General features: G+C 45.1%; 1 protein-coding gene and 1 pseudogene across 1 annotated transcript; one reads left to right on the forward strand and one right to left on the reverse strand.

The window, feature by feature from the left end:
• Window positions 1–25,442, reverse strand: part of LOC149468162 (uncharacterized) — a 174,628-nt pseudogene that overhangs the window by 104,570 nt on the left and 44,616 nt on the right.
• On the forward strand, window positions 10,526–11,720 carry LOC149468167 (uncharacterized). The gene has a single exon (XM_089670612.1). The coding sequence runs from the start codon at window positions 10,533–10,535 to the stop codon at window positions 11,682–11,684; it is 1,152 nt and encodes a 383-aa protein (XP_089526738.1). The 5' UTR covers window positions 10,526–10,532; the 3' UTR covers window positions 11,685–11,720.

Consider the following 25,442-nt stretch of genomic DNA (forward strand, 5'->3'; position numbering starts at 1 on the left):
AGCATGCTGGCCAGGCCAGGAAAAGGGTGGGGAGGGGGTGTATTTCCTGCCTCTTGAACCATACCAGGTGACATGACTTCAACATGGAGGGGTAACTTTCCGGGGGAGTGACAAGGACAAGGGTCTCTTCCTCTTACATATACCTGTATTTATTCACAAAAATGTAAATTGTAAGAAACAAAATTTAAAAAAATGTCCTATGCTGTACATCAATGTCAATCATGAAGTCTGATGCCCTTCAAAAGAAAAAAATCTGATCTAATATGAGGATCGGGGCCATTTCTCAACTGGAGTTCCTTGTATCCATATAACAGATGTGTGACAGGACTAAATCTGCAATTACATTTTACTGCAAAATCAAAGGGGCCAAAATTGTTCTCCCCCGAGCAGTCATATATTTCTGTCCCCCTTGGTGGGAGTGGAGGTGACCCCTCTATAAGGATCTACAGTCCATACACACCCAGCACAAGGCCGGGGTCACACTACCAGACCCTTCTTGGGGCTGCAGTTCCTCTGAGCTCCACAAGGTGGGGATCTCACTTCTACCCAGACAGGAAGTCTCTATGGAAGACAGAAAGGAAGTGATGTCAGGTGCAGACAGGAAGTAGATGGGAGATGTTGATGGAAGTGGCAGCAGAGGAGGTAATAAGATGTTATGTTCTATTTACACCCAGTAACCCCCCGTCACGTCCGTCCTCTTCCTCCATAGTCACGGCTTTCCTCTTCCTCCATAGTCATGTCCGTCCTCTTCCTCCATAGTCACTGTGATGTCTTTTATCTTCAGCAGATGATGATACACACATATATATTACTATCCTACTAAGTGACATATCGGCATGGATGTCCCTCCACTTCCTCAAACTCAATCTTTCCAAAACTGAGCTCTTAGTATTCCCCCCAGCCCGTGCCCCCTCCCCTGACTTCTCCATCAAGATCAATAATACAACCATCAGTCCCTCCCCTCATGCCAGGGTACTAGGTGTAATCCTGGACTCCCATCTGTCCTTTCACCCCCAAATCCAATCACTGTCCTAATCTTGTAGACTTCACCTCCGCAACATCTCCAAGATACGGCCGTTCCTAACCTCGGAAACCACTAAGCAACTTATTCACTCCCTTGTTATATCTCGCCTTGACTATTGCAACTCCCTCCTCATTGGCTGACCTCATTGCAGGCTATCCCCTCTTCAGTCTATCATGAATGCTGCTGCCAGACTCATCCACCTTACTAACTGTTCTGTATCTGCCAATCCCTCCACTGGCCTCCATTCAGTGTCTTCCACCCCTCTCTGCCAATCCCTCCACTGGTCTCCATCCCTCTCTGCCAATCCCTCCACTGGCCTCCATTCATTGTCCTCCACCCCTCTCTGCCAATCCCTCCACTGGCCTCCATTCAGTGTCCTCCTCCCCTCTCTGCCAATTCCTTCACTGGCCTCCATTCAGTGTCCTCCACCCCTCTCTGCCAATCCCTCCACTGGCCTCCATTCAGTGTCCTCCACCCCTCTCTGCCAATCCCTCCACTGGCCTCCATTCAGTGTCCTCCACCCCTCTCTGCCAATCCCTTCACTGGCCTCCATTCAGTGTCCTCCACCCCTCTCTGCCAATCCATCCACTGGCTTCCCATTGCCCAACAGAAAAAATTCAAAACATTAACAATAACATATAAAGCCATTTATAACTCTCTTGTCTCTAAATATCACCCAAACCGTACTCTCTGCTTCTCACAAGACCTTCTACTCTCTAGCTCCCAGTCCATCCCCCACAGTTACTACCTTTTGTACCACTAGCCCCTCCCTCCTAGATTGTAAGCTCCCAGGATCAGAGCCCTCCTAAGCCTCTTGTATTGAACTGTATTGTTGCTGTATTGTCTCCCGTTATATTGTAAAACTGTTGGCGCCATAAATCCTGTATAATAATAATAATATATAGTGTGGGAACCCAGATGAACCCCTTCAGGGGGAGGAGTTGATGATAATATATTTGTTCCCAAAGCTGGCATACATGGTTCAGTTTTATCGTTCAGCCAGCGGGATGACCATAAAAACTGAAGTGATTCCCCCATCCACACATTGGAGGTGGATGGGGGAATCCTCCCCACTGCACTCTTGTATTCTGACAATGGGGGGACTCCTCCGCTCTCAGAATACACAGATCAGCACTGAAGCTATTGGCTGCAGCCGCTGGGGGAGTGGCTTTTATCCGGCAGTGGCCACACATGGATGGAAATGTGAGCGATCCCTGCTGAACCAGCTGAATTTCCATGGATCTATGGTCACCTTCAGTGACTTCCTTCCCTCCCCCTCATCTCCTTCATGATGGATGTCATGCTGAGATCATCTCCCATTGGCTGAGCAATATTCTCATTTGTCTCTCAGCTCCTTTTTGCTATTCCTCGTCCTGCCTGTTGTTTCCTTGGATTGATTTTCTGTGTAGTGACCCCTCTGGTGTGCACACCGACTACTCGTGTCATGAACTGCCCTATTGCACGTCGAGACTACCCTTACTTGAACCGCCCCGTGGTGTGCCCAGAGTATAGCTACCTGTGATGCCCCTGAGTGCTTGAGCCATCGCTACCCGTTGAGTCCCCGTGAGCCCGATGTCCCTAGAAAGCTGGGTGGGAGCTGTGCTAGGCCAAACTCCACAACTAGAGTCCCGATGAGTCCCCGTGAGCCTGATGTCCCTAGAAAGCTGGGTGGGAGCTGTGCTAGGCCAAACTCCACAACTAGAGTCCCGATGAGTCCCCGTGAGCCCAATGTCCCTAAAAAGCTGGGTGGGAGCTGTGCTAGGCCAAACTCCACAACTAGAGTCCTGTTGAGTCCCCGTGAGCCCGATGTCCCTAGAAAGCTGGGTGGGTGCTGTGCTAGGCCAGATTCCACAGCTGGAATCCCATTGAGTCCCCGTGAGCTGTTATCCCTAGTACGTTGTGTAGGAGCTGTGTTGAGGCCAAATGCCACAGCCAAGTTCCCGTTGATTCCCTGTGAGCCCGCTTACCGTGGGTGTCCCTATGAGCCACATGTTGCGGAGTGCCATGAACTGTCCGGATTGAGTGTCTTTCAGAGTTCAGTAAAGTTTTTGTGTGTTCCCCATCTTCTTTGTGTGTTCTGTCCTGCCTACGCTTCCGTCACAGGGAGCTCTGGAGACAATTGTCTGCTATTTACACTCCGTTCCTCCGCACGTCACCTGATCACATGACAGCTTACTTCCACAGATTCCGGACAGATTTCTGGATGGTAAAGGTCAAAGTTCACTCTTCAGTTTAGGAGAGGTAGGACGCACCCAGGAACAAGGATTTGGTTTGCATGAGAGCCTCATATAGAGGACCCCTCAAATCTCCCCATCCAAATGTCCCTCCATCCGGAGTCAGAAAATCCCATAACATCACACTGGCCTCAAAGCTCCTCCCAATGTCCCTCCATCCGGAGTCAGAGAATCCTATGACATCACACTGACCTCACAGCTCCTCCTCCCAATGTCCCTCCATCCAGAGTCAGAGAATCCTATGACATCACACTGACCTCACAGCTCCTCCTCCCAATGTCCCTCCATCCAGAGTCAGATAATCCTATGACATCATACTTACCTCACAGCTCCTCCTCCCAAAGTCCCTCCATCTGGCTTTTTAAGTGTTCTTGCAGGGCGACCACTTCCTGTTATCTCACATATATATTCTTATTATTATAGCCAAATTTACCCCCCTAACTCCTCCCACAGTTGTTACACTACATAGACAGTAATATACCGAACGTGCGGATTGTTCCCGATTGGTGAGCTATTACTTTGTGGAACGTTTTGCCGAACGGTTCACAAAATATCTCCGTATTTGTGGTGAAATTGGTCCCATAGGAATGAATGGCGGAATGTTCAAAACTAGAGTGGGAGCTGAAAATTCAGGACATGATTTTTCACAGTTACTCCAGCCATTCCAACCACACAACAGTTACTCCGCCCACTCCACCCAGTTACTCCACCCCCTCTAGTTGTAGACTACTGGTGGAGGCAAGAACACTTCACACAATTTCCCCAGAAATTGTAGCTTTTCTAGTTTTTTATGTTCTTAGGATGTCAGCAGGTACTTGTTATTCTCACTAACACAGTGGGACTGTTTGTCCTGTTATATGTAATGACATCAGAACTGCTTACACCAAGCTTTACCCTGAGTTATGTGGGGGTCCTGTGGGGGGGAATTATACCTCAGCCTGAAGTGGGGCTTTAATAAAATGGAGACCTGAATGGAGAGGTGAGGAGGATTCTGGGAATATCATTTGATGTGACTATTTGTGTTCAGATGTAGAGTTTTCCTCCTGTGAAGTCTGGAGATCATATGACATCACATTGCCTCCACCTCCCTCCCTGATAGAAGAGAGAAAGAAGAAGAAGATTCTAGAAGTCACCAGAGAGATCACTGAGCTGCTGACAGGAGAGGTGAGCGGTGCCGGGAATTCTGGGACATTCTCCAGTAACAGACAAGGGATGTGTCTGGATGGTGACTGTATCATTGTGTGTGTCAGGTTCCTATAAGGTGTCAGGGTGTCACTGTCTATTTCTCCATGGAGGAGTGGGAGTATTTAGAAGGACACAAGGATCTCTACAAGGACGTCATGATGGACAATCAGCCGCCCCTCACATCACCGGGTAAGAGGAGACTTTATTGTAAAGGAGAGAGCAGTACGGAGGATCCACCTAGATCCCCCATCATCTGATAAACACATAGAAACAATGGATTCAGTCAGTGTGTGTGTTTCCTACAGATGGATCCAGTCATGGGAACCCACCAGAGAGATGTCCCCGTCTTCTGTATTCCCGGGATTCCACACAGGAAGGTCACACCATCCCTCACCATCATCAGGTAGATGATGACAATTATTGGTAGTTGTGATTTATACACAGCATGTTTGTTACAATGAATGTTTTATTATATCTTTCAGAGTGGAATCCTCGGGGATGATAATATTGATGTTAAAGAAGAGTATAAAGAGGAGGATGAGGAGTATGGAGTGATGGAGGAGTTTTCAGAAGGACACAAGGATATGATGGAGCCACCTAATACCAGGAACCCCCCAGAGAGATGTCCCCGTCCTCTGTATTCCCAGGATTCCACACAGGAAGGTCACACCATCCCTCACTATTACAAGGTTGGTGGGATGGAGAATCTAGAACATGGACTTGTAGAGACTATGGGCTCCAACCACAAAGCGGTATCTTCCTGTATCCCAGTATGTAGTAAGATGCTGCATGCTGTTTTTTAGTAGTGAATCCTGTGGGTAATTTACCACTGGTGTCCTTAGCAACACTTGTAAATAGCTTGTTGTTAAGGAGAGGGCAGCCGCCAGTGTCCTCAACAACCAGTAAACAAGAGGCGAATATTGACAGCTGTGACAGGTCTGATTTTTAGGGAAACCCTGGTGCCAAAATAATTTAAAAAATGGCGTGGGTTCCCCTGCAAAATCAATACCAGACCCTTAGTGAGTGCTTACCTTTCTCCTGAACCATACCAGGTAACACACCCTCAACATGGGGTGGTTACTTTGGGGCAGGGGACCCCCCAAAAGCACCTTGTCTCCATGTCGATGGGGACAAGGGTCCCATCGCCACAACCCTGGCCAGTGGTTGTGGGAGGATGTGGGTGGGGGGCTTATTGTGTGACTGAAATGTACAGATTTGAGTAGCTGAAATGTGACCTGTAGCAATATGTAATCGTAAATTTAGTTCATTCCTTGTCATTAAAGAAATAAGGTATTCAGAGACAGATGGTCACCAATTAGCATCTGAAGGGACCTAGCTTCCTCTGGAAGTGGCACCTGGGTGCTTATAAGATTTTGTCACCTATACGTAATCAGACTCTGCCATCTTCCTGAAGCTTAAAAGAGAAACGCAGATGTTTCGGCTTCATGACACCAGGGGGGCTCCAATCTGTCTAGGGAGCACTAAAAGTACATACATAGATCAAAGGAATATGTTTCATCCCTCATAAAAGCTAAAATATTAGTTGCAGAGAGATGACAATACTTCCTTCTGATGGGACACTGTGTAGGCTGCATCGGCATATAAAAACTATATTTGTGGACTATGTAGAATTCCAGAAAAATGCAGAAAATGGTTATGTGGTGCTGGAGTGGGATAGCGGAACAGTGATTGGTATTGTCGCGATCGGACCGATGCACTGGTGTTGGAAATTCGATCCCCGACTTGGTGATTCAAACCGGTCTTGGTCCAATTGACTTTGGGCAGTTCAGCACCCAGAACAGCCTGTGGGCGGGTACAGGAACACCCCTCAGAGTCGATTGGCCAAGAACTCATGTCCAGCCCACGTCCATATCCCCATAAATTGAGGACCCGTACATTGGGACAGTGTGATTAGTATGGAGCGCGTCCTATTGACTGACGGATTGTGGACTTTCTCTGACTTGCTCCAGTCACAGAATAAATCTTGGTAAAAGTTTAATTTTCTGCTTTTTATTCCCTTTTTATTTTATAGTGAATATGTGTGTCTTCTTGTATTTTATGTATCTTCTGTAACTCTTTATACTTTGTACATATTTTATGCAATGCCCACTTTCGGGATATTAAATCTTAAAATTAATAAGTGACTTCTGTGTATTTAAGCTCGGGCTCATATCTCCGGAGAGATCAGATTGGAGAGATCAGATTGGAGAGATTAGATTGTATTGTATTTTAGTGTCTTTATACACTCGTACAAGCTCATTGCCAATCTATATGCAATTGCTCTGTGTGTTTGCAAATTGCGTGCAGATTGTAAAAGGTAACAGATCTGCCAGACGGAGATCTGTGTGTGTGGGGTGTCCCAGCAGACCGTTCTGTGGATAAACTGTTAGGTGGTGGCCAGCTACCGTTTGTGGTGTGTCTGGTGTGGGGGTGTGTGGACAGTGGAAGAGTGATTAACATCGGGGTTCTGGCTTGTAGGATAGATGGAGGAATCCTAGAAGGGTGTGTGATTGCTAGGCTGCTCCTCAACAATAGTTAGTGCATCAGATTGTATGTAAGATTTGTATCTGCCAGTGTGTGGTCAGCCATCTGGATTGGAGTAAAGTCTCCCCCCGGTGGTGGCCAAGAGGTAGTATGGGCTGTGAAAGTATGTCACGGACGATCTTATATACATAGATACATTCACAGGTAAGTTCCCCTTACTTCCTCTTACCCCAAGTCACGGCCGCACGTGCCCACCTTGGTTAGCTAGTCGCTGTGGGTGTGGCATCTGGGTGAACATGTGACAGATTAAAATCTAGAAGCCACCTTTAACAAGGAGGCCTCAAGATCCCGGCCCCCCACAATGTGAATGAGTATAGAGTACATAGTACCCCTATTCATTCACCAAACAGTGTAGTGTAAAAAAAACACTGGAAGAAATTTTTGACAAAACAAAAATAAAGAAAAATGTCCGCCTGATGTAGATTTATCGATGATCCAATCACGATACTCGCTGTCATTGCTGACTCAAAGAAAAAACAAAGCTCCCCTCCTGCCATATGACAGCTCCGCCGCCTCCCACTTCTAAATAAACTAAGGAGCGCTACAACCCTGTGATGTCACTGGGTGGCCTTGCCCTCTTGTGATGTCACCAATTCAACATACCCCGGTCAGTGACGTCACCAATACAACATGCCCCGGTTAGTGACGTCACCAATACAACATGCCCCGGTCAGTGACGTCACCAATACAATATGCCCCGGTCAGTGACATCACCAATACAACATGCCCTGGTCAGTGATGTCACCAATACAACATGCCCCGGTCAGTGACGTCACCAGTACAATATGCCCCGGTCAGTGACGTCACCAATACAACATGCCCTGGTCAGTGACGTCACCAATACAACATGCCCCGGTCAGTGACATCACCAATACAACATGCCCCGGTCAGTGACGTCACCAATACAACATGCCCCGGTCAGTGACATCACTGAGTGGCACCGTCCCTTAGTATATTTAGTGGCAGGAGGCAGCAGAGCTGTCAGACAGAGGGGAGTCTTCATTAGGAGCGGAGCTTTTCTTTCCGAGTCAGCGGTGACAGCGAGCATCGTGATTGATGATGGATCTACACCGGGGGGGGCATTTTGCTTTATTTTTGCTTTTTTAATAAAGGACTTGTCAAATACTGCCTGTTGTCTTTTTAACGGAATACTTTTTTGGGGTCAATAATTAGGGGTACCATGTACCCCATACTCATTCACATGGAGTGAGGGATCTGAGGGCTTCCTTGTTAAGTTTTTTGTAAGTCCCCAACCTGCAAACCCCCACAGCCACTAGCCTGGGTTGTAGGGAAGAGTCCCTTGTCCTCATCAACATGGACAAGGTGCTTTGGAGGAGCAAAGCCCCCCCGCCCCAGAGCATCCACTCCATGTTAAGGGCACATGGCCTGGTATGTTTCGGGGGGGGGGGTCGCTTTCTCATCCCCCCATTTACTGACCTGCCATGCTGCATGCTCAGATAGGGGTCTGGTATGTATTTCTTTCATTTTGGCAAGGGGTCCCCCCTCAAAATCCATACCAGACCCAAGGGGGGGACCCCACGCCATTTTCTTAATTTTTCATTGCCGGTAATTCTTTTTTTAGATTTATCGGTTGGTTAGGACGCGGCGGCCGCTCGCTCCCTAACAACCATGTTGTTTACTGGTTGTTAAGGATGCCAGCGGCCGCCCACTCTTTACCAAGCAGTACACATTTCCTGAATGCCGCATGTCTCCACCACTAATTAATGACCGCATGCATTTCATTCTTTATTTCCTTCTGTGAATGTAACGCCTGTTCATGCGGTATTTACTGAGCGTGTTCAGTGTTTGTGGTCAATACCGCAACACGGGATAGGAAATGGACAGTTTCAGGATGGCATGCGGTATTTAGGGGAAATGTACCGACATATCACATGTGATCTGCTTCTGTGAAGGGAGACAATGTGTGGATTTTGTGTGTGATGTCACAATCATAAATCTTACATTTTACAGATGATATTTTCTCTCATTTCCTTGATTTAGAGTGGAGATCCAATCGATATAGAATTTGAGGTGAAAGCAGAAGAAGAAGAGGCGTATGTGAGGGAGGATCAGCAGTCTATGGAGGAGGATGGAATAACGGGGACATTTATAGAGGAGGACACTCCTACAGAGATCAGCACAGGTGGGTCATGAACACTAAATCCATTCCTCCACCCATACTGCTCACTGATTGGTCCAGAGTAGGGCGGGGACTGGGTGATATCAGCCTGTAATCCCCTGGTCACTTTCCTGAGCTGTGTTCCCCGTCCTGTATTCCTGGATTTCTCTCGGATAATCTTCCTTCTCTGTGCTGCAGACACAATTTATGTCTCTAGACTGGATTTATGGAGGTTCTGGGGTTCAGCTGGCAGCAAAATGTTCATTTCACCATAAGTGTTACTAGACCTGGGCACCTGGGACATGTGCTTTTGATGTTATGCCTCATGGTGGTGACATAGCAATTCTTCCAGTATTTGTCACTTGTGCCAGGGGAGGGATATGTCTGTAGTGTCTCAGACCCAAGTCACTGAGTGCAGTCTCAGGAGATGGGAGGCAGCGGTGTGGGATCTCTGCAACTTGTCTACAGTAAACATTTAGATTACAATTAAATACTGAATGCCAATATTATGAGGCCTGACCCTTACACTGTATCATTTATATTGTACATTACATACTCCTGACCCCTGCACTATATACTCTATGTTGTACATTCCACACTCCTGACCCCTGCACTATATACTCTATGTTGTACATTACATACTCCTGACCCCTGCACTATATACTCTATGTTGCACATTACATACTCCTGACCCCTGCACTATATACTCTATGTTGTACATTACATACTCCTGACCCCTGCACTATATACTCTATGTTGTACATTACATACTCCTGACCCCTGCACTATATACTCTATGTTGTACATTACATACTCCTGACCCCTGCACTATATACTCTATGTTGTACATTCCATAGTCCTGACTTCTGCTCTTCCCCCTCCCCCCACTGCTATATATACACATAATATGGATTCTCTTTTGTTACACCCATTTCCTCCCAGCTGGACATTTTATATCGGATGATGTGATTGGAGCACAGACGTTTACATGGTGATAATAATGTGATAACATCCTCCAACTTTGGACCCTTAAACAGAAAGTGATAATGAGGGAGGAGTCAATACCCCAATGATGGTGGTCTTCAGGATCAGTCCAGTCTTCATCTTGGTTGTTCTCCCCCCATCCTCACTCTCTGACCTCTGGTGGGGCTCAGCCCCGCTGTTCTTCATGACTAAATCATGGACTAAATAAGGAAGTGCAGTACTTCTTGTGTTGGGAAGATGGCGATGAGTGATAGAGGGGGTGGGGACCCTCGTCCTATAATCCCCTCATCACTGTCCCTCCTATAAAAGACAGTTCTGGTTGTTTCCTCACTCTCTAACTAAGGTCCATGAATAAAGAAATGACCTGGTAGGAGATCAGAGGAGCCATTTCCTAGTTCCCTTGAGGGTGGAATTGTAAGCTCCTCAGAGTCCAAGCTGCCTGATGTGGGCGGAGTCCTGGTTTGGGGGAACCAATCAGCTCCTGTCTAGTAATCCTCTTTGTCTTTGTATTTTAGTCCATGGCCGGGAGATGAGGAAAACCTCCGAGGATTGTCTCACTTTGTCTCCAGACTGGAAAGTAGAAGATGAGGACATCACACAGTATAGTCCAGGAGAAAACCCGGCTCCCTCCAATGTCCATCCGGCACCACCCAGTGTAGATGGACCATCAGATTCCTCGTATCCTGAGGAACCTCAGACTGTGCGGGACCAGGCCGGCCTTCCAACCGTGAAGAGGTTCTCCTGTACTGAGTGCGGGAAGGGATTTAATTTTAAATGCCATCTTAATGTGCATAAAAGATCTCACACAGGGGAGAAGCCGTATTCCTGTCCTGAGTGCGGGAAATGTTTTTCAGTGAAGTCCAATCTTTACACACATCAGAGATCTCACACGGGGGAGAAACCGTATTCCTGTCCTGAGTGCGGGAAATGTTTTTCAGAGAAGTCCACTCTTTACACACATCAAAGATCTCACACAGGAGAAAAGCCGTATTCCTGTCATGAGTGTGGGAAATGTTTTTCAGATAGGTCTATTCTTTACACACATCAGAGATCTCATACAGGAGAGAAGCCGTATTCATGTCCTGAGTGTGGGGAATGTTTTTCACAGAAGACCAATCTTTACACACATCAGAGATCTCACACGGGGGAAAAACCATATTCCTGTTCTGAGTGTGGGAACTTTTTTTCATTGAAATCCCATTTTCACAAGCATCAGAGATATCACACAGGGGAGAAGCCGTATTCCTGTACTGAGTGCGAGAAATGTTTCTCAGAGAAGTCCAGTCTTTACAGACATCAGAGATCTCACACGGGGGAGAAGTTGTATTCCTGTCCTGAGTGTGGGAAATGTTTTTCACAGAAGTCCCATCTTTATACACATCAGAGATCTCACACGGGGGAGAAGCCGTATTCCTGTCCTGAGTGCGGGAAATATTTTTCACAGATATCCCATCTTTACACACATCAGAGATCTCACACGGGGGAGAAGCCGTATTCCTGTCCTAAGTGCGGGAAATGTTTTTCAGTGAAGTCACATCTTTCCAGACATCAGAGATCTCACACGGGGGAGAAGCCACTTTCCTGTCCTGAGTGAGGGAAATGTTCCTCTCTGAAGTCCTGTCTTCCTGTACATCAGGGGTCCCACGCAACCCTGGAGGTGTATTAGTACCTTGAGTGCGGGAAATGTCTTCTAGATGAATGTTGCTGGACATCCCAGCTCTCATGTGGGGAAGAAGCACACCCTGATATACACCTCAGATATACTCCATGGCTGATCTTCATCATGGAAGAAACAGTTCATAAGGAGATCAGAGGTCACCAAAGATATGTATGAAGTTTCTCTATTCCTAGTTCAGATTTGTAGCAGAAATCCCCAACATGTAGCAATACATGGACAATTGATATCAGACAATGAGGCAGAGGAAGGCCAATCATGAAGCTGGGGGTGGTGCAGCATAGACTGTAACAGGGTCCTCCAGGAGTGCAGCTCACACTGCGGGCAGAACTCCTCCTACTGGGACATTCAGGCTTCACGCAGCTACAGCTGCACTCCCGGGACTGCCACGCCGTGACTGTATATGGGGCGGGTGTGGAGGGATGAGGAGCAGGGATTGGCTAATGGAAAGTGGGAGCATCTCTGAGTTACCGATGGATATACAGTATATGGAGATCAAGGAGAGTTCATCTTCTGCCGGCTATAGATGGGGCCCTTCAACAGTTGGAGTATAGGTGATGATAATGACTGGGTCAAATCTGCAGAGAAGATGGAGTAATGGGATCTCCTTGGATAAAGTGGGGTAGAGGTGTCTGCTAGCTGTGTCCACATGTGAGAAGTAGAGCGGAAGAGGGGGAGGGTAAAGGTGTCTGCTAGCTGTGTCCACGTGTGAGAAGTAGAGCTTAAGTGGGGGAGGGTAAAGATGTCTGCTAGCGGTGTCCACGTGTGAGAAGTAGAGCTTAAGTGGGGGAGGGTAAAGATGTCTGCTAGCGGTGTCTACGTGTGAGAAGTAGAGTGGAGGTGGGGGAGAGTAGAGGTATCTGCTAGCTGTGTCCACGTGTGGGAAGTAGAGTGGAGGTGGGGGAAGGTAGAGGTGTCTGCTAGTGGTGTCCACGTGTGAGAAGCAGAGCGAAAGTAGGGGAGGGTAGAGGTGTCTGCTAGCGGTGTCCACCTGTGAGAAGTAGAGCGGAATTGGGGGAGGGTAAAGGTGTCTGCCAGCGGTGTCCACTTGTGAGAAGTAGAGCGGAAGTGGGGGAGGGTAAAGGTGTCTGCTAGCAGTGTCCACGTGTGAGAAGTAGAGGGTAGAAGTGTCTGCTAGCAGTGTCCACGTGTGAGAAGTAGAGGGTAGAAGTGTCCGCTAGCAGTGTCCACGTGTGAGAAGTAGATGGGAAGTGGGGGAGGGTAAAGGTTTCTGCTAGACATGTGTGCAGGTCTGCTCCTCACGCTCCTGGGGAGATCTCATCTTTTTAAAATGGCGACTTCCCTAAAACTACTTTATCCACTTCAATCCATTCCTCTACTACTCCAGCATGGAGACGTAACCAAACTAAACACAGCTCTCTCACAATTTCTCTGGAGGGGTCACCATCCACGCATAGCTTTGCAAAACCTCTATCTCCCGAGGAGCGAGGGGGGATCGGGCCTTCCCAACATTCACATACCGGAGGAGCGAGGGGGGATCGGGCCTTCCCAACATTCACATACCGGTGGAGGGAGGGGGGATCGGGCCTTCCCAACATTCACATACCGGAGGAGCGAGGGGGGATCGGGCCTTCCCAACATTCACATACCGGAGGAGCGAGGGGGGATCGGGCCTTCCCAACATTCACATACCGGAGGAGCGAGGGGGGATCGGGCCTTCCCAACATTCACATACCGGTGGAGGGAGGGTGGATCTGGCCTTCCCAACATTCACATACCGGAGGAGCGAGGGGGGATCGGGCCTTCCCAACATTCACATATATAACCTTGCATGTCTCTTACACATCAGTCTAGACTGGCTATCCAAGGCGTCTATTTATTCTACCAGCTAGAATCTGACATGGTAACCCGCACAATGTAGCTGCTATTTTACACGGCAATATAAACCAGCTTCCAACTCCCCTAAAAAACAACCCTCTTTTACGTGACACTTTGGTGGCCTGGAGAGAAATCAGATGCAAATTGGGAGTGTCCCCATGGGTTTCCCTCTACCTCCCTATTCATGGTAATCTATCTTTCCCTCATCCACAACAATACGCGGCCTACGCTAATGGCACACTTAGGACCTTACACTTGTTCCACAATCTTTGACTCTTCCTCCGGTAAACCTCCACCAATCCTGCGGACATTAGGGACCCTGGACTTGCCCTCACACCATTTTATATATGCAATGAAAGTAATAAACTTTGTTAAATCACTAGCTCCTGACAAGCCTTCTCTTTTTCAAACCACATTGGTTGACACTCTGTTGAGCAGAGGCAGGTTCAAGATTTCAGATATTTACTCCCCACTTAACCTTTGCTTTACTAAACCTTTAGGCCCTGATTTACTAAGACTTGAGTCTACCAGCAGACTCTGACCATTCAGGCAGACTCAGTGAAATCAATGAGGACCTGTCAGTCTTCTGAGCGGCGTCTAGCAATCTCATTGACGAACGTCTACTTTGCTATTAGTAAATGTGGAATCGCGTCTGGCACATTTTTAGGTGCAATACCGGATATGTTCGCTAGATGGTGCACAAGCGCGGGCTTTATAGTGTTGGCGTTTTTCTGTTAGCAAAAGAGAATACTTAGAATGTAACATAATTAGTACTCCTATATTAGAATTGTTTTTTTTTTTTTTTTGCTGTTTCTCCAAAATGATCAGACAACTAATGCATTTACTAATGAATGTCATACATTCTATTTTCAAATGTTAAACATTTTCACACTTATATCTCAAATAATTTGGATAGTTCTAATTTCCCAATATAATGATATATCTTCATTCTCTTTAATCACGTAACTATTCTATGTTAAAGACAAGTGCAGCGCTATAAATGCATGTGATCAATAATGAACGCATGTAAAAACCAAAAAGTGCAAAGAATTGCAACAATGATGTAATATTGTAAATGGTGCTAAAATAAGTTCATATAATCATTCCTGAATAATGGAATGTCCTTGGTGTGAGAGTACCAACTCAGAGAGTGCCTATGAATGGCACGTGTGGTCTCTCCGTGACGGACAGTAGTGCATGAACTCGTGAAAGGTAAACCACCCTTGGGACTGGTCTACACTCACCAGAACAAAAGTATTAATGTGCATGGGTTATACACATCACACATCTGGGGGTGCAGCGGTATGCTGGCAGCTATGGGTTAGTCATCCAGCTCAATCCATCCATCGGGGTGGGTGCCCAAATGGTCCTGGGGAGGAATTAGCACAGCCACAGGAGCCAGAAAGGTGCTCAATAGTGTAGTACACTGTCACAAGGGTGGATGACCTTTCACGAGTTCATGCACTACTGTTCGTGGTTATATTTATCTTGTGTAATACCATTTTAGTAGTCTATATCATGTGACCAGCGCTCGCTCTATCATTTTTAAACAATGTAACTATTCTACATTATAGCTCAAACTGTGTCTCCCACAGTGGTTTAGTGGTTAGAGCTCAGAACTCACAGCACTTGGGTCATGGGTTCTAATCCCAGTCATGGCTGCATCCCAGTTTGCATGCTTTCCTTGTATGGATGTGTTTCTGCCATCACTCAAAAGACATGTTGTTAGGTTCATTGGGCCTGCATAAATGTTAAAAAATAACATTTATGAATGTTAACAAAATGGACATCAATTTTCTGGGTTGTGTCAGCACCAGGAATATTGATCAATCAATTATGATTTTGCCTAATGACTAGAAAGTGGATGAATGTTACCTGCGTCCTGTTCTTCCACCAATTTGGAAATGTGCAAGTTTCATGCTGTGTATATTTCATTGTAACTTTTTTATCTTCTTTTAAATCTGTCTCCTTATACAACTTAACCCCCTCCCCCACCCCATCATCACCTGTCCCATATGCAAATCTATGGATCACCGCCCCACTCTTTTTAACTATTTACTGATTAAGTGAATGTGTCTCATTTTCTATCAGCTACAGCTCAGATCTCACATTATTATACAATTGCTGATTGTATTTTACCACTAATCTGTTTGAATTCACAATTCCTGGTCAGTCCCGTTCCCTGACCTCTAATAATCTTTAGGACCAGTTTACCCTACATGTGTTTCAGTTGCTTTTTCGGCATCACAAACGCACAGAAAGAAGGTTATATGGATGTCAATGTCATAGTTCACATCAGTGCTTGCATTTTCAGTGCATTGCAGGTGCTGTAAACAAAGTTGACCACGCTGCATTGTTTCTGCACAGAACTGTACTGGAACACATTGAAATGCCCTTGAATGTACTAAAACGCACACGTCCCTAATTAAATTGAATAAAACAAAAGTAGAAAAACTAACTGGAAGGGATACAAAAATGCAATGCAACGTGTCCAAAACGCATCCAAAATGTACTGGAACACACTTAACATGCATGCCAAAAGGGCATGAAAAAAAATGCATCAGGAACGCATCTAGACTGTTTCTATAGTGTGAACTGGCCCTTGGGACTTGTTCACACCATTGGTGGTGCAGAAACACATGCAAGAACACACATTTTCCAGCACAGCAAAGAAATGCAATGCCCTCTGTAGATGTGCGCAGGTACTATAATGAAAACGTAATTGCACCTCCACACGTCTATTAAAAACAGCCCCATTCACAGCCACAAAAACACATGGCACCACACTACTGTGCGGTTAGGTGTAACAGACTTTGAAAATAACATGCCTGCAGTATTTTGGCATGTTTCCACATGTTAAGCAGCCCATTGAATTCAATGGGCTGAGGACAAAAAAAACACAAAATGCCCCATTCACACAGGTTCCTTGGCCTGTACAACACTGTTTATGTGGCTGGAGCCAACTATTACACTATGGGGACACAGCAGCTGTATGAACACAGGTTGTCATCTGACAGGTGTGAAGGCGTGGGGAAGTGGCCCTGAATGCTCACTGTGTGTTCAGGGCTGTACACCTGCAACCATATGCTTGTCAAATTAGGATCTGCAGCATTCACATAGTGTAACATAGGTTGCATGCTAATGGCGACAGCCACAAAAACCAACCACTGATTCCCACTCTACAGGCCACAGCACCCATGTGAATGAGCCCTCAATTACACAACGTTTGATTTATTAACTCAGTACAGTTTTATCATTTGGATTGAACAGGAATTTGTTTGTGATTGTGTCCATGAAGAAAATGTTGTGTATTTTTACCATATATATAATTTGGATATTTTCTCTGGTGGTGGGGGCCTGTCAGGTATGCTGTATGGGGCCCCGTGATATCTAACAGTGGCCCTGGGTGTATGCTTGTGCCACCTGTATAGTTAGGAAGAACAATAAGTTCTTCTATGGAGTATCTTGAACCTCTGCTATGTTCCTCAATGCATCTAGGGATCGGCCACGTTTTCCTATGAAAAATAACAAAATTGGTTGTAATGTTTCCCCTGAAGCAAGCGTGAACTGACCCCTTCATGTTATAAAGCGTCCGAATTGGCATTTCCCACAATTATGCATAGGCCAGATCTGTGTGCCCAGATAGGACCTCCCAGTGGCTATTCTATGGACAAGGTACACTTTTCTGTATGCCTGATCTTTATTGAGCTGCAATAGTCAATACGCTGCAATGGGCAGAAATATTTGGAAACAAACCACATGAGCTCAAGTATCCAAACGTGAATGTTCCTTCATAGCAAGCCTCCATGATGTACTGTATGGGCCTGGCCCACTCCAAATGAATGCATTGTTCTGGTAGGTCCTCCTATGACAGACTTTAGCTACTTGTGGAGGACATTGCACTGACTTTTCCTCAGATTGCATATTATCTGGCCATCTGAAGTCTCGGGAATACAATCAAGAGGATCTGACACTTTTTTAAGGTAACAAAAAATAGTCTTTAATTGACTCAACATAAAAATAAGCCAACATGGCTAAAACATATCTTGAAAATATGGGGACTCTGATATCCGGCGACAGTCCGTTCACCAACGAGAAGCAATTCTGCACCCTAAAACCAACACAGAGGAAAGGGATGGTCAAATTGCTGTGCTGCTTCCAAACCACCTCTGGCATGCCAGGGTCATTATGCAGGTCCTCGATGCCAGTTCTTGCCTGCGGCCACAAAATATCCACTGGCCACAAGTGAAGGTGAGTGGAGGACGTGAAGGTGGATTTCTACCAGCTTCAACCGCAAGCAGTACCACTCCTGAACAATGAGAGCAAATAATCATTGACACGTCATCACGGCAGTCAATTCTCAGTGCAGGCTATCTAGAGTGTCTTTCCTTTTTAACCATTTCAAGAGTTCAAGGAAACATTCTTGGAGCATCTACTGTGTTTGGAAAGGCCAAAGGTCCCCCCCTCCCCCAGGCACACTAATGCTTACTTGAAGTGGAGCCCCATCCTGATTCCCTGATGGGCTTGAAAAGCTTGCCTCTCTGGTCTACGTGGCTCATGAAGGAGTGTTCTGGGGCTCACACCAAAACAAGGTGCTTGTTCGGGGAGCAATGGACAGGAGAGAGGGGCCAAGGAATGCTGGCAGGGGAGCAGCTAAATGAATGATCTTGGCTGCTCTGTGGCAAGCGGCTGTTCAGAGCAGGTAAAGCAGTCCTTAGACGGGTCGAAAATTGGCTGATCTTAAAAGAAAGAAAAAAAGAAACACTGGTCATTCAATCGGTCGACGTTATCAGCAACGTTATAAAAATTTTCTGGTTTTCAACCCGTCTATGGCCAGCATTAGTCTTACATGTTTATTATTGCAGTTTGGAACAATTGTTAAGATCACTTTTCCAAATCCACCTGTGACATCAGACAGCCAATCACAACAGGTTTCCCAGGGTCGCCATCTGCCTTCCCCTCCAGCAGTTAATCAGCTGAAAGAAAAATAAACACATTTAGATCCCTAGCAGAGGTTTTTTCCTTCAGAAATCTACAGGTGGCACAGACAATAGGCCCAACTGGCCGGCTGTTCTACTTCCTCTTCACTCTCCAAAGCCACAGCATTTATTCATGTAATGTTTGATTGGCCAGGACAACTTGTCATGTTGACTACACACTGGCTAAAATGGCGACCAATGCTTGGCACCCACCCTCTACCCAATATCCTGCTACAGGGCATCATGGGTGCTCGTACCTTGACCGTGTTGTCATTTTTCCTCGGCTGTCAATCCCTGGGTCCTTGCTACTGATGACTCGGCTGTGCCCGCTGATGGGGAGGATAACTGCATGTAAACCAGACAGTTCTCCTCCCTGTCAGCTTGTGCATACTGCTTTGGATGGATGTGCATAGCAAAGCGATCCTGATCAGTGTCCTTACAGTGAAGCACACAGACACAGCACAGAGTAAAACAGCACACAGGTAACCCTTCCTCGCCCTACATGTTAACCCCTTCCTGCCCAGTGCCATTAGTACAGTGCCAGTCTTTTTGGTCAGCAGTGATCACTGCATTGGTGTCACTGGGGATGTCAGGGACAGCAAGTTAATTCCCCCCAGTACCAAGAATGTCCGCCGCAGTCCCGCTATAAATTGCTGCTCCCCACCATTACTAATACAAATAACCCCATTAAAACAGGATCTATTCTGTCATTTGTAGACACTCGAACATTCACAGCAACAAAATAATTTACACGTATTGTGATTTTAGGAAGCAAAGACAAGGAGCAGAATACATTTTGCACTACAGAAATGGACATGTTTAATCCCAAAAAGGGAGAAATATTGCTTGAGTCACAAAAGTGAATGACTGGGGTGATCTAGCGCAAGTAATTAAAAAACACACAGGTGACAAAATAACTCCAAAAGAAAGCTCAAATTCTGGGATACAAAGGATTTACATTTCATTTGGGACCAGCGTTGCATGACCACACAATTGTCAGTTCAAGTAACGCATTGCTTTAATGCTATAAATGGCCTGGTCAGGAAGGGGTGAAATCCTCAGGAGGGCATGTGGGTAACATCTGTGTCCGTGGGAGGGAGAGTCCGCAAACTTGCCATATACGGCTGTTGCAAGGCAACAAGCAAATCAGTTGATACAGCAGGGTGTTTGCTACAAAGGGTCACTAATGGGAAGTCATCTCACAAAGGATGTTCTCACATAGCTCACCCCTGTGATTTATGGAGGGAAAAAAGCAGGAGGAGTGGGGGTCGGTGCAACCATACACTTTGGTCCAGCTTCCTCCACAGCCCCCACTACCTCTGGGGAAACTGACACAGGAGGATCAGACACAACATCCATGGACACTGACTCAGGGGGCACAACACAAGGAGATGACACATTGGATGGATCATCAGACACTGGGACCACAGGGACAGAGACATTGGGGACCCCTGGCACAGCCCCCCTCTCCTCTGCCTCCTCCACGTCCAGACAAAAAAATCTCTTCCACCAAAGCTGACTGGTTATGCATGGCCTCAGGGCACCGGTTGTATGAATGGCCAACCTTACCACACAGATTGCACCTGATGATGTTACAATCCTTAGCCAGATGCCCCAGATCCTGACATAGGGAGCACTTCATCTCTGGACATGAGGAGGCGAAGTGACCCCGAGAACCAGATGCCCCAGATCCTGACATAGAGAGCACTTCATCTCTGGGCATGAGGAGGCAAAGTGACCCCGAGAACCAGATGCCCCAGTTCCTGACACAGAGAGCACTTCAGCCAAGTGACCCCGAGAACCGCACTTATTGCAGAGCTTGGGCTGTCCAGGGTAGAACACCATAATCCTTTCCTTCCCAATGAAGGCTGAGGAGGGCAGATGCTGGACCACATTCCCACACACTTACAGCCTCATCTGCACCGACCACCCACCAGTCCATATCCCTCTCTCATCCACAATCTTCTTCAGGGGTGTAAGTAGCTCCCCAAATCTCCTCAGCCAGACAGCCAAGTCAGCAGAAGGAATTGACTCATTCCGTACTAGAATGGTGACCGTCTTCACTAGAGGTTGGCGTGAGACAACCTTTGGGACAAGTCCCTTCCACTCCGGCAGACCCTTATACATATGTTCATATTTCTCCCAGAATATATCCAGAGACTCGGGGCGCACAAAGGACAGATCATAGTCATAGGATCCTACAGGGTTGATCAAGGCGAAGATGTCATCTGCCCTAAACCCCATCTCCAAAATCCTGTCCACCACCAACTTCCTGACCGGGGGAGCACCCCCACCTTCCCACCTGAGCTGCACCAAATTCCGTCTCCTGAAGGATAGGGGTGCAGATGGCAGACCTGCCCCCAGAGCTGACAACATGATGTGACCCCCTCCTCCCAGCCAGAGCCCCAGCATAGGTCTTTGACGGGGAAACCCAAAACTCATGGGTTCCAGTAACATTTTGACTGCTGAAGCCGGATTGAAAAGTAGATGTTTATTATACAAGCATGTAGCTAGACCTCCATGCAGGGAGAGCAGAACAATACATGGTGTTGGATTCAAAGAAATGCTCTATCTAACTAAGGCTTTCTAATACAATTTATATGCTCTACAGTGGGTGGTACCTAGCTATCTGATCTTTCTTTGAAGAGTCATCTGTGTCTTTGGTGTAACTCATTGAGATGCGAATAGTACACATGTTATTGTTACTTCCATTGTCCTTTGGGTTTAGCAGGATGTCAAAGAAGTCTGGTCATGGTCATTAAAAAGTTTGAGAGGAGTACATGCATCTATGCATAAAGCCCTAAAACAATCACACAGCTGTATAAAGCTCTATTCATTGTAACTGTGTCATTGTGAAGACCAAGACAAGGATAGAGAGAGATAAAGAACTAAATCAATATTTATATCTAGAAATGGCTGCTCCATTTTCCCTTACAATCCCTCCTCTTGGACATCATATTGTCCAAACAATTATCCCTTCATAAAAAGAAATTTGAGAAACATATTTACTTTACAATTCCTCCCCTCCTTTAAATTCTCATACATCTCACTTTGTTTGCCTAATATTTCTTTCTAGTTCATATTTCTCCTGATATATACATCCAATTTACTTCTGCAGAAAAATCTAATTTTGCTTCACAAAGGCTGAAAAATGCAAAACATTAAACAAAATTAAAAAATCAAAAAGTCTAAAAAAAACTGTGTTGGGCTAACTGTTTATGAACGCCAAGTCTGTAGTTGATTCCTCCAATGTATCCTTGACAGCTAGTCCTCCATAAGACTGTACTGCAACACCTAAGAACTCGTACAATGTTCATACATAATATTTTCTTCAGGACCATCGCAGTCCACATGACAAGAAACTTCCGGTAGGTGTGCAGATCTGCTGCAACTATAGCAAATTGAGCTTTGACTTCTATTCATGGACAGCTGAAATGATAAGTGGAAATGTTCTTCAGATACTCAAAAGTTTTGAACCCACTTTTCTCCATCACTGTTGTTTGTGGCTGATGTCAAGAAGTCCAGGAATAAGGGAGGATATTTTTGAAGATGGCGTCATTCAGATTGCTAGTCCAACATTAGGTATTTAACAAAAATGCCCATGAAGCCATGACGTTTTTATTTTTCTGCCAAAGTAAATCTGTGTTATAGAGACAATAAGACCTAGAAGAAAAGAAATACATCTTAATACGAGGAGAAACCATTCTCACTTTGTATAATGTGTTACTCAGTCGTCATCCAAACTTAACTACACTATTCATAATTCAATCATAAACAATCAGCCATCTTAAAAAGGGCCTATCATGTATGGCTGGGATCAGTGACCAGGAACATGTAAGCACAGAGACAGGAGACTTGGAGAGCACAGAATACAGGACTTAGAAGAATGGCAGGAGGACAGTTCAGCACTGGGGCACTGGTCTTAAAATCAAGCAGGACACAAAATGCTAGTAAGAAACACTTGTAGCACTGGGGATTAGGGCTCACAGGGAATGCAGGCACACAGGATACAGCTGATATATCAAGGATTCTAAGACAGGAAGGATACCCAACAGTATCATCTGGGGAGAACACAGCATGTCCGCACATGCAACAAGGGCGAGGGCCCTTGTAAGGGCCGAGGCGCAGAGTCTAAGGAACTGCCTTGTCTTCTCCAGAGCTCTTGAAGGTAGAGATGGGTTTGCTGCAGACAGTCCCCAGGTTGCGGTTCTCGTACTCACCCAGGCAGGAAGCTACTGGGAATTACTAACTGATAAATAAGAACCCCTTGCAGTGATGAGGCACAGGGATCACTGGACAGTAGGGAGCTCAGTTCAAGCTGACATGCATAGAAACACACAGACACTGGGAACAGAAAACTAGGAGTAGGTAGTAAAGCAAGCAAACAAACAGGAGTCTCTAAGAGCAGATAGAGATGTACGGTGACACCAAACAGGAAACAGGATTGAAACACATTCGGAGACACAGAGACAATCTGCTAGGATCTTTAAGGTGTAAAGCCTGAGGCAATGAGCCACATTAGAATGAGAAGAGATGGCCTGGCTGGGTTCATTAAATCATCAGCAGGAGGTTAAGCAGCCTTAAACACAAGTCTTGTGGGACAATAGGCAACAGCAGAACCTTATAATTTAAAGTCATGGAACTACATGTACCAGCATACCCCTGCTGCTCTTTGGAAATAGAGGAGACAGATCTGAAGAAAAGCTGAAGACCCCGACATAGATTTAATTTAAAATCTTGACAATATCTAACTGAGCTTAACAATCAATATAGTAACACTAACATACATGAATTGTATTTCTTAGGATATTATAGGTGTTAAAATAGAGAAACAATTATTCAACTCAATAGTCAAACTTTCATTTCGCAATAATATAAAAACTTTATAAGATAGAAAATGCTCAGTTCTATTGTCACTGGTATCAGGGGATTTCTGGCTTTGTCTGGTTGGTTTGGGGACCTCCCTTAGAGTGTTGAACTCGTTAATACCAGAGCCCATACATGTTAGATCAGAACACACAACAAAGAAGATCTAACACCCAATAAATAGGCAACTAGGAACTTCCAAAGAAGGTACAAACTTAACCAACTACACCGATATCAGCTAATGGGGGTGAAACATTTAAGTATTTACAAAAGAAAACAGACTAATAAAACAAGGAAGAAAACAATTTGGAACAATGCTTCCATTGGTTGATTTTTTTTTTTTTTTTTATGAAGGTTGTGATCTTCCGTTCTGAAAGCCTGAAAGAAGTCCAACCAAGGCATTGATCTAATCTGAGGAATAAGCATCAATTACATTTAGTAACAAACATGACACTTTCCTCCTAATAAACCAATGGTTAAAGATCTAACAACAAAACATACAGTACATACTTTTAAAATGTTCTCTTAGTTGTTCTAACAGTGCACTTTTCTAATACCAAAAATTATTGACGTCAAATTAATTATTACCACGTGGATTTTGTTTATGGTATACCATTAAGAAAAAAATTATTATTATGCACCATGGTTAAAAATGAGCAGCTCAATGTAAACCTTTTAGTAAGCTACCATTCGTGTGCAAGAGTTATACTTCACCATACTGAACACACTGGAAACTTCCAAAACTGTATCTTCTAAAAAACAAACAAACACAAGATAGTGAATACACATAACAATTCACTATTAACATCTGATTTCCTTTTAGAGTTCACTTGGCTCAGTAAATTTGCATGACCATACAGCTGTTCTCATTCACAAACCATGCAATTAACCTGTGTTAAAGAAAAAGGGGGGTCAGCACTCGGTGGGCTGTCAGCACCTTAAACATATGAGACAGCACTCCTGATTTTTAAACTTTAAATAAGATCAGTGAAAATGCTTTTTACATGTCACTAATTCTTTTAATATTCCCCTTGACTTTTTATCAATTTTAATAACGGCAATGGGTGTGGCTTAAATGTCCAAACCAATTTTACATGTTTTTTGTTTTTTTTCCCTACATTAAATTTATCACATTCCTAAAATGGAAAGTGCAAAACTTCTGCATATTACACTTATAGCTTTACGATTTTAAGTGATTAGTTACCCCAATCATGTCTCAATTTGTTTAAACTTCTAAAAGTCAAAAATCAAAATTTAGTAATTTTAAGATCAAAATGTGTTTATCTTCTAGATGTTGCCATGACCAACATGGTATTGACTCGTTACCTTTACGTGCAACATCACATCACCTTAAAACATAAGTAACAAACACAAAACAAATCATTATGCCACTGATATTGAATCAGTATTGTCAAATATTTTGCTGACAGGGCACTTTAGGCACATTAATACAGTCATCCCAGACAATACAACATACAATCCATGGATCTCACACATCTTATCACAACAACATACTCTCACAATTAGCTTGCTTAAATTCTAGACAAAAATATGGGCACATTTCTCTAATAAGGCTGCATTCTCTCTTATTTTTTTATTTTTTCTGGACTGTACCTCAAATCTATATATAGATCTCATTATTTCCCCTTTTTTTTTTTAACATTCTTTCAAGAGTTTAAGGTGAAATTTCCCTTCTAGGGGTACTAAACCCGTGTGCCTTGGTTCCATTCCTTGAGGGATTCAGCCACTCCTGTTCCAAAGTTATATATCATGTACTTTGGCAATCCAGGAGGAGCTCCCAGTGGTGTCACACAGATACCCATTTGGGGTGTACACGGTGGTACAATTCCCCATCTCACACGGTGGTGAGACTTCCTCAAGAATTAATCTATTACTAGGCCCCCACGATCAAATGCAAGATACGATATACCTAGATAATGTCAGAATTCATCTATTACTAGGACCCCACGATCATATGCAAAGATACGATATA

This window comes from Staurois parvus, unplaced genomic scaffold (assembly GCF_062004578.1).
Source record: "Staurois parvus isolate SC_StPar_1 unplaced genomic scaffold, SC_StPar_1.0 ptg000092l, whole genome shotgun sequence".
Classification (NCBI taxonomy): Eukaryota; Metazoa; Chordata; class Amphibia; order Anura; family Ranidae; genus Staurois; species Staurois parvus.

Coding starts and splice junctions, on each gene's coding strand:
- LOC149468167 (XM_089670612.1), top strand. CDS start 10,533: ATGTGGGCGGAGTCCTGGTTTGGGGGAACCAATCAGCTCCTGTCTAGT.